At 44.8% G+C, this 10,812-nt stretch overlaps 1 protein-coding gene across 1 annotated transcript in view; it reads left to right on the top strand.

Moving 5' to 3' along the window:
- LOC124014142 (myotrophin-like) overlaps positions 1–8,906 on the top strand; it is a 20,638-nt gene extending 11,732 nt beyond the window's left edge. The window contains exon 4 of the mRNA XM_046328884.1: positions 7,622–8,906. Coding sequence (XP_046184840.1) covers positions 7,622–7,708 — 87 coding nt within the window. The 3' untranslated portion in view covers positions 7,709–8,906. The remainder of the gene's footprint in view (positions 1–7,621) is intronic.
- Positions 8,907–10,812: the final 1,906 nt, after the last annotated feature.

A 10,812-nucleotide genomic window follows, 5' to 3' on the forward strand; every position in this document is an offset into this window, starting at 1 on the left:
AAAACGTGTGTGTGCCTCAGCATTTGTATGTGGATGTTTGTGTTTTCTTGTTTCTGACTGTGTAAGAATGGAAACCAACAGGCTAATATTTCCAGTGTGTAAGCATCGGTCATCTCCCAGCCAGGTTAAATGAGGTGGGGTATACAAAAGCACCGTGCCGCGCTTATCAGAGTGGCTTAGGCTGCCTCACTCGCCGAGTGATCCAGCGCCACAGCAGTTAAGAGACTTACTCCACTCACCTGTGTCCAAACTCCAAGCGGCGCCCCTTTCTTTGCATCCTACGGACACGACCCGCCACGTAAATCACCCGGCACCAACACTACTGGGAGGGGACACAGTCACGATGCATGCAGAGACCGAGATATCACATGGATTAGAGGTCGACCGATTCTGATTTTTTTTTTTTTTTTCAATGCCGGTACAGATTTATTGGAGGACCAAAAAAAAAAAAGCTGACGATTAATCGACCAAATTATTTTCTTTTATTTTTCATTTTATTTAGTATATATGTAATAATAACAATTACAACAATACTGAATGAACTCTAACATAATATAATACATAAATAAAAATCGATTTAGGCTCAAATAAATAATGAAATCTGTTTCGTTTGGTTTAAATAACACAAACCATGTTGGAGAAGAAAGTAAAAGTGCAATATGTGCCATGTAAAATAAGCTAAAGTTTAAGTTCCTTGCTCAGAAGATATGAATGCTTATGGTTCCTTTTAACATGAGTCTTCAATATTCCTAGTTAAGAAGTTTCAGGTTGTAGTTATAGGAATTATAGGACTATTTCTCTCTATACCATTTGTATTTCATATACCTTTGACTATTGGATGTTCTTAGGCACTATAGTATAGTCAGCCTAATCTCGGGAGTTGATAGGCTTGAAGTCATAAACAGCGCTGTGCTTCAAGCATTGCTGAGAGCTGCTGGCAAAAGCACTAAAGTTCTGTTTGAATGAATGCTTATGAGCCTGCTGCTGCCTACCACTGCTCAGTCAGACTGCTCTATAAAATCATAGACTTAATTATAATATAATCAACACACAGAAATACGAGCCTTTAGTTTCCATATTTGACTATATTAATGACCTATCATTTCGAAAACAAAACGTTTATTCTTTCAGTGAAATACGGAACCGTTACGTATTTTATCTAACGGGTGGCATCCATAAGTCTAAATATTGCTGTTACATTGCACAACCTTCAATGTTATGTCGTAATTATATCAAATATAGCAAATTAATTACGGTCTTTGTTAGGAAGAAATGGTCTTCACACAGTTCAACGAGCCAGGCGGCCCAAACTGTGTATACACTGACTCTGCTTCCACTGAACGCAAGAGAAGTGACACAATTTCCCTAGTTAATATTGCCTTCTAACATTAATTTATTTTAACTAAATATGCAGGTTTAAAAAATATATAGTTGTGTATTGATTTTAACCTCTTGCTCCTACCTGGCACGCAGGCGTCCCATCTAGAGCTCTGGAAATGCAAATGCGCTACGCTAAATGCTAATAGTATTAGTTAAAACTCAAATGTTCATTAAAATACACATGCAGGGTATTGAATTAAAGCTACACTCGTTGTGAATCCAGGCAACAAGTCAGATTTTTAAAATGCTTTTCGGCGAAAGCATGAGAAGCTATTATCTGATAGCATGTAACACCCCAAAAGACCCGCAGGGGACGTAAACAAAATAATTAGCATAGTCGGCGCTACACAAACCGCACAAATATAAAACATTCATTACCTTTGACCATCTTCTTTGTTGGCACTCCTAGATGTCCCATAATCACTATTGGGTCTTTTTTTCGATTAAATCGGTCCATATATAGCCTAGATATCGATCTATGAAGACTGTGTGATAAACGGAAAAAAATAGCGTTTCATAACGTAACGTCATTTTTTAAAATTCAAAAAGTTGACGATAAACTTTCACAAAACACTTCGAAATACTTTTGTAATGCAACTTTAGGTATTAGTAAACGTTAATAAGCGATCAAATTAATCACGATGAAGTGTTTTCTATAGGGGTCCGTCTTGAAATACTGTCCGTGTATTTCTCAACCAAAATATCCGGCCGGAGACCTGAAGAAAAAGCCTGTCTCTTGTTCGTTTGACCAAGAAACAAAGAATTGGCAAATGACAAGACTGTTGACATCGTGTGGAAGCTGTAGGTACTGCAACCTCAGCCCTGTAAGTCGCTCTGGATAAGAGCGTCTGCTAAATGACTTAAATGTAAATGGTAATGTCTTTCGCCCATAACAATGGGTTGAAGCGGCGGATGGATATATTTTTCCACTTTCAGTGATCAGATTTTCCTGCACTTTTCAATGAAACACACGTTCTGTTAAAGTCACAGCCGTGATTTAACCAGTTTTATAAACGTCTTGAGTGTTTTCTATCCACACATACTAATCATATGCATATACTATATTCCTGGCATGAGTAGCAGGGGGCTGAAATGTTGCGCGATTTTTAACAGAATGTTTGAAAAGGTAGAGGGTCGACTGAAGAGGTTAAAGGCAAGGATGTTTAATGGTTAGGTACATTGGTAAAACGACAGTGCGAATCCGCTTGTTAAATCATCACCTGTTTGGCTAAGTAGGCTGTGATTCGATGATAAATTAACAGGCACCGCATCGATTATATGCAACACAGGACAAGCTAGATAAAACTAGTGATTATTGATTGTTTTTTGTAAGATACGTTTAATGCCAGCTAGCAACTTACCGTTACTCCTTGCTGCACTCGCGTAACAGGTGGTCAGCCGGCCAGTCTCATCATGGAGTGCAATGTAATCGGTGTCCAAAAATACAGATTGTTATGAAAATTTGAAATTGGCCCTAATTAATAGGCCATGCCGATAAAAAAAATATATATATATATATTTGTTTTTATTTTAAATATTTTTAAGGATTTATTTTTTTAATCGGTCGACCTCTATGGATGGCACCAGATCACCTCTTAGGGATGGGACACAGTCACGATACATGCAGATACCGAGATATGTGGCTGGAACCAGATCACCTCTTAGGGATGGGACACAGTCACGATACATGCAGATACCGAGATATGTGGCTGGAACCAGATCACCTCTTGGGGATGGGACACAGTCACGATACATGCAGATACCGAGATATGTGGCTGGAACCAGATCATAGGGATGGCTGGCGAGATATGTGGCCAGATCACCTCTTGGGGATGGGACACAGTCACGATACATGCAGATACCGAGATATGTGGCTGGAACCAGATCGATCACCTCTTGGGGCGGGGACACCCTTGGCGCTATACGTCAGCAATTGAGACCCCATCTGACAGATGAGAATGTGGCGTCTGTCATCAGGCGACGGCAGGCCCGGGTCACCGCCAGCCAAGGGCTCATCAACGGGTTAGGCCTGAAGTGGAGTGGGAGGAGATATGAGATGACGCTCCACGCCACAGCAGCCTGATGTCTCGTTTCAGCCAGAAGCTACAGCGGCAGGACTGGAGCTCTGAAACACTTTCTCTCTGGCTACCTTTAACCACTCTGTTATTACACATCAAGAGCAACAGCAGGCCAGTGCTTGAATGTCTTCTCATTGATTCGTGTCCGCTCATTTATTCAGCTTTAAGAAACATTCAGAGGAATCTGATACTGCATCGGTAGTCCACTACTACCAGAATGTATCATTCATGATAACTCAAGTATTCATTCTAGACAAAATGCTTGACAGTCTTGGAAGTGTGCACCTGAGCATCATGGGAGCTGACCTCTGACTGCCCACGGGTGGTTCCTGCATTATCGAAGGCCTGTTAACCCTGTGTTTGACCCTAACCAGCCAGCATGCCGGGGGAGGGAGAGTTGCTGACTTGACTACAGGCCAGAGAGACTGCTTCAGAGGAACACGGGGCTTGTTAATTATGAATCAGCACTGAAGCCCTCCCTACCTCCCTTAACAACTCCCACTCTTTTACTTTTATTAAACCCTCGTCAGAGGACAAATATGTTTTTTTTTAATTTACAGCTTTTGTGCTACATATACAGTGGGGCAAAAAAGTGTTTAGTCAGCCACCGATTGTGCAAGTTCTCCCACTTAAAAAGATGAGGCCTGTAATTTATCATAGGTACACTTCAAAAATCTAGAAAATCACATTGTAGGATTTTTTAAATGAATTTATTTGCAAATTATGGTGGAAAATAAGTATTTGGTCAATAAAAGTTTCTCAATACTTTGTTATATACCCTTTGTTGGCAATGACAGAGGTCAAACATTTTCTGTAAGTCTTCACAAGGTTTTCACACACACTCGCTGGTATTTTGGCCCATTCCTCCATGCAGATCTCCTCTAGAGCAGTGATGTTTTGGGGCTGTTGCTGGGCAACACGGACTTTCAACTCCCTCCAAAGATTTTCTATGGGGTTGAGATCTGGAGACGGGCTACGCCACTCCAGGACCTTAAAATGCTTCTTATGCAGCCATCCCCCTCACTGTTGTCTTGCAGTACAGCCATCCCCCTCACTGTTGTCTTGCAGTACAGCCATCCCCCTCACTGTTGTCTTGCAGTACAGCCATCCCCCTCTCACTGTTGTCTTGCAGTACAGACATCCCCCTCTCACTGTTGTCTTGCAGTACAGACATCCCCCTCTCACTGTTGTCTTGCAGTACAGACATCCCCCTCTCACTGTTGTCTTGCAGTACAGACATCCCCCTCTCACTGTTGTCTTGCAGTACAGACATCCCCCTCTCACTGTTGTCTTGCAGTACAGACATCCCCCCTCTCACTGTTGTCTTGCAGTACAGACATTCCGCCCTCACTGTTGTCTTGCAGTACAGACATCAGCACCCTGCTCGTGTTTTGGTCAAACAACCCTCCTATCTTTTTCCTCTTCTTTGAGCACAGTGCAGCCAACAGAAGTATTTCTCCATCCCTCTACAGATATCGATCTCACCTTTCTTTCCTCTCCTCCCTCGTTCAAGGCCATGTAAAATATGCCCCGTGAACGGCCCCACGGCCGCTTGACTGGAGCGGGCGGGTCGATGGACTCCTGTAAGCATCACATCTTATAACCAATCCTGAGGGGAGTAGATCTGAGGGCCTGATAGATTATGCATGGGCAGTCTCTCCTTTCCACTCAATAATGGCATAATGAAGACTTAATGGACACCTCGGCCAAGAGGCAGACTTACATAACCCTTACACACACACAACACACACACACACACACACCGTGGCGTTGTTTTGCTCTGTCACTCCAGGATGCTGTGACTGGCCTACATCTCACTTAGCTCAGGCTGTATTGCATCCGGCCATGATTGGGCGGCGCACAATTGGCTCAGCGCTGTTCGGGTCTTGCCGGGGTAGGCCGTCGTTGTAAATAAGAATTTGTTCTTAACTGACTCGCCTAGTTAAAGGTTAAATAAATTTAAAAAATAGTTGCAGCCTCAATCTCTTCCTGGCTGGATGTTAAGGCCATCAGTGATTACCGGCTACCATCATTACTCCCATTTTAGACTAGCTCATTATTCTAAGTGGAGACCGGTGGATGTCCATGGTAGATGGCCTCCTCCACGTCCCTCAAGTCTACAGTTGTTTTCTCCCCCCTGTCAGTAGAGCCCAGGGAGAGTGAGAAGCCGTGTCGGTGTACGACAACACGAGTTGGTCTTCATTGGATAATACAGCTCGCTAGCTCCATTTATATAATGAGTCAGGGAATGCTCATTAGATGGTGCTGGAAGGTTCCTGTAGGTAGTCTGCTAGGTAGCAGCCTTCTCCCAGGCTGTGTTGACTAGGAGTCTTGTTGAGGTGAGCGTCGGGGTGAAGTGGTGCTGTTGTGTAAATGAGGCCTGTGGAGTACTGCTACGTCTTCTGTCCTCCACCACCGGTGCTAGCTGCTAGCTAATGACTTCCCCTGAGCTAGAGAGCCTCCTCCACCGGTACCAGCTGCTAGCTAATGACTTCCCCTGAGCTAGAGCCTCCTCCACCGGTACCAGCTGCTAGCTAATGACTTCCCCTGAGCTAGAGAGCCTCCTCCACCGGTACCAGCTGCTAGCTAATGACTTCCCCTGAGCTAGAGAGCCTCCTCCACCGGTACCAGCTGCTAGCTAATGACTTACCCTGAGCTAGAGAGCCTCCTACACCGGTACCAGCTGCTAGCTAATGACTTACCCTGAGCTAGAGAGCCTCCTACACCGGTACCAGCTGCTAGCTAATGACTTACCCTGAGCTAGAGAGCCTCCTACACCGGTACCAGCTGCTAGCTAATGACTTCCCCTGAGCTAGAGAGCCTCCTCCACCGGTACCAGCTGCTAGCTAATGACTTCCCCTGAGCTAGAGAGCCTCCTCCACCGGTACCAGCTGCTAGCTAATGACTTACCCTGAGCTAGAGAGCCTCCTCCACCGGTACCAGCTGCTAGCTAATGACTTACCCTGAGCTAGAGGGCCTCCTCCACCGGTACCAGCTGCTAGCTAATGACTTACCCTGAGCTAGAGAGCCTCCGCCTCCTCTTCCTCCTTGTTCTCTTTGCCGTCAGCCCACTAGAGCTGAGAACACGATAACCATGGAGAACACCAGGCTTGGTCACAAGATGCCTCACTAACACACCATCCAACTACAGGTGTTGAGGCTTGCGCTCTCTCGCTCTCGCTGCGTGTCTGAAGATTGCTGTTTTGTTTAACCATGTTACCACATTTATTTGGTGATAGTTTGGTCCTGTTATGAATATTGAAACCCATACAACCTCACTAAGCCAGGTCGTCATTGTAAATAAAATCAAATGTATAACTTTTCAGTTTCATCAGAACACTGTAAACTGTATTGTTAGATGCAAGTAAACTCTTAAATTGAGCTTTACCCCCAATTTTAGAGTTCTCCATCTAAGACAGTATCCACCAGTCCTGTTTAATCCCTGTAGCCCGTGCCCCCCTCCGATGCCCCGCTCCGATGCCCCTTTTGGCAGCACATACACACACACTTTCTGCCTGGCACTCAAAGTGGGTCAGGCTTCTCCACTCGACAATGGCGTGTTCCCTGCCTGGGCTCCGTAAGCCCCCGCTAAAGAGGCTAAAGTTTTCCATTTAAGTTGTTGGTCTGGTAACGCTCAACCACTCGTCAGCTAGTCGTCTTGTACGTTTTATCCCACTTTGTCCGTTATTTGCAACCCTTGCTGCATTCCCTTCACCCTCATTCACCTTCACTGTCTTGTTCTAAAACTGTGTGTGTGAGAGATGAAGAGAAACATTGGGTTAGAGGGAGTCGGCCAGAGCAGGGCACTGCACAGCTTTGCTCATCTTGAACCTATAATGAGTAGTAGTTTGGGATGCTTGTTGATGAGTTATTCAGTGATTCTGCGCAGTGCCTTGCCTCTCCTTTTGGAATGCACTTGGAGAGGGTGAGAGAGACCACATCACAGAGTGGGTTGAGGGGGACAGGCAGGATGGCCCACACTCTCACAGAGCATTACTGATGGGCTGAACCTGTGGCCTTGGGTAGAGGGCTGGATGGGGGTGTGGGGTGAACACTGATTCTAACCTTGGCCTATGGTTCAATTTGAGAGAGCGGGTTCACACTGAGGTTGAGGCCTTGATGCTCTACTCAGATCATAATATCTCCCTGTCCCCCCCCCCCAGGGAGCTGACAAGGAGCAGAAAGGACCAGACGGACAGAGCGCCTTCGAAGCAGCCGAGACCGACGCCATCAAGGCTCTCCTCAAGTGAGACGGGAGCCTAGAAGGGACGGACGGATGCAGCAGTGGTCCCCCAGACAGACCAGATGGACACACCCCTTCCCCCGACCTCTGTCTTTAGCACTGCTTTGTCTGTTTGCAGTTTTTTTTTTTTTTTTTAAGTTGTAGGGATTCTCTCTTCTTGCCTCTTCAGTAGCCATTGAATGGATGGACTTGTCAATCATGTCTCCCTTGGGGACCAAACACTGAGGGGGAAAAGCACTGACTTGGACCTTCCCTGAACACACAAGGATGCAATGTAAAAAATGAATAGAGCTTAACACTTAAATATGATCGCTCCCAAGTCCTGTGTGCACTCCTTGCACAAAGATGTTGGCAGAAAAACCGGAGACATTCAATAGTGTTCAATTTTGTTGGCCGTTTTCAGTATTGTAAGACCACTTGGTTATATTCATCTTCCAAACATCAGTTGTGCTAGATGGAGAACGGTTGTAAAGATATTCTATTAGCCCAGTAAGATGGCCTCTTTCCCCTGGCTGTGTGCTGTAGCTCTTCTCTGTAGACCTGACTGGCTAACTGTCCAGCGCTTCAAATAGGGCGTTTTGTACTGTATGAGAGGGTAGGTCCTGTTTAGGTCGCTAATAATATTGGTTACCCACTCTCTACGTAACCCTCTACTGATAACATATCACACTAAACATTAATGACCAAGGTTACTCTAACGTATAATAGCGTAAATACCCCGTTGACCAATCACCACGTTGGCTATTACAAAAAATGTATGTAAAAAAAAAAAAAAAGATTAATCTGTTATTAAAACATTACTGTGTAGTGATGTCATTATGTCAACATTGACCATTATGCAATTTAGAATTGCATAATGTTTTTCCCTTTTTGAGTGAGTTTTGAACGTGTTCTGATCTGCAATCCTTTGTTGCCGCAGTGTGTTTTGTATTAGATGAATTTGGTGGGTGGGCTCTGAATGGAGGGATATACAGGGGTTTAGGGTTCAAACTGTGGATCGGGGAAATGATCGTCCTCTCGCTCTCTGGGTTTGATTAACCTGCCGGCTCTGCTGCATGTCAGAACTGCTTCTACTGCTACGTTCTCCAAAATGGCTGCCTTCCTCTTTTGGTTGCTTTCAAGTAATTACAATGCAATGGTAACAAAATACTTTCTCTCTGGCATTGTTGTGAGGGGAAAACTGAAATAAAAAATCTTAATTATTATTCTTTGTGTGGTAATCCATTGATTTTGTTTTCTACTGGGGTTGTCACATTTCAGTCAGTCTTTACAAATAGAAAAACACTAATTGACTCTGAACGGACACTTCTGAGCGGTGCTGCGTACACTTAACTGTAATCTATATTAGTTCCTTTGTATACAGCTATACACGTCTGTGGACCCACTTACCTGCGAGGCTGTGATCCATACTAGGTGCTTTGTATACAGCCATGCCCTCCATCTTAATGACTTGGGTATTGCTTGTGTCTTTGTCAAACTGTCAGCAGCATCAAAGCCCCCCTCCAGCTGTGTCTGAGCCTGGAGCACAGTGGGTTGTCCTGAATGAATAACAAGCAGCAGCTATTGATTCCATTGATTCCTCATTATACTGTCTGGGCTCTCTGAGTGGTGAGTGTCTCTGGCAGGGGAAAAAATGACTTGCTCATATTGTTCACTGACTGCTGCCTCGAGTGCCCCGAGTCCCAGGTGAACTAGCTAGCTCGCTCTCCCCCCGGTTAAATACCCTCCTCTGCTTAGATGTTGACTAACACCTAGCCAGTTGCCTCCCATTGGGTGAAGGGCCAATGGAACACTATCAAGTTCTGCTGCTCTCTCCAGCCTATAGGATGACATTAGAAAATAATGGCTGAGGTTTGAGGAAGGGATGTTTATCGCTGACATCTTGGTGTTTTATTTTTCGCTGGTGTCTTTTTGTTCCTATCCTTTGGCTTCTCAATAGAAATCAGCCCGTGTTCATGAGCTTGACCTGAACAAAGTCTCCCTTTTCACCTCCGAAGCTTCCCTGATGCTTGTAGACATGGGTCACCTACCAGGCACATTGCTCTGTACAGAGGAGGACTGAGAGCATGACATCAGTCTGAAACATACAACACAACAATGTGCTGTGACTGGGCAGGGCCCAGGTCTTTTTCATATTTCACTAAATGACGCATGGCTTAGTGAAGAGCCAGCTCTGTACCGTCTGAGATCATAATCCTCTTTCTTCATCCCTACACATTGCATGTTATGTTCTGTTATGCTCCTTGACAGTCAATTCCATCCTGGCCCATTGGACATTACTCGACACACACCCCATCTAAAACAATGGTATCATTGAAAAGAGCCGCATGCTGGAACAGTGCTAACGTACGTGTTTGTGAAGTATCTTGAGTATGGCTGAAGTGGGCGGGCTGCCTAGTATCCAATGGTGTTTCTTTATAGAAGTAGGCGGGCTGACAGGTATCCAATGGTGCTTCTGTTATAGAGGCTTTTCCTCCTTCTCTAAAAGGCATTACTGGAGATGATCAACTGCACTGTTCTGCACCACACTAAGAGCATTGAACCCTGGGGGCGCACACTAAAAGTACCCAACCATTTCAAATGGTGAGGCAACAGTTGGCTGCAACATGTTTCCTGCTGTGCCACTGAAGCTTGACTAGAGTCTATGATGGAACCCTGCTACACAAAACATAAACAAAAGCAAAAGGGGGGAGAGACCAGAGTGGAACTGGATGAGTGTAGTGGCAGGCCTGTGAAGTCTCGTGCCTCTCTTTCCCCTGCCCATGTCAAGCCTTCCCCTGTCCGTCTCCCCGAGAGTAAAGGAGAAATCAATTATTCCAGAGCTGTGAAACATCGAGATGAACTCAGACTGCGAGTGCAAATTTAGTTCAATCCTTGTCTCTTCTCTGATTGGGCATCTACACGATTAAAATGGTTAGAAAGGTCTGTCCGTCCATTCATGATTGGCAAGGAAATTCTGCTTGGGAATATAAAGCACTTAATTTCCTTCTGTCTTTGCAATGCAGAGGCACAAATACTCTTCATATGTGATGAGAAAAACCTATGATTTAGGCTGATGATAAATAAGAATTAATTCAGCCTATAAATTGCCTCTCCACAGGCCTGCAGATG

This window comes from Oncorhynchus gorbuscha, linkage group LG25 (assembly GCF_021184085.1).
Source record: "Oncorhynchus gorbuscha isolate QuinsamMale2020 ecotype Even-year linkage group LG25, OgorEven_v1.0, whole genome shotgun sequence".
NCBI lineage: Eukaryota > Metazoa > Chordata > Actinopteri > Salmoniformes > Salmonidae > Oncorhynchus > Oncorhynchus gorbuscha.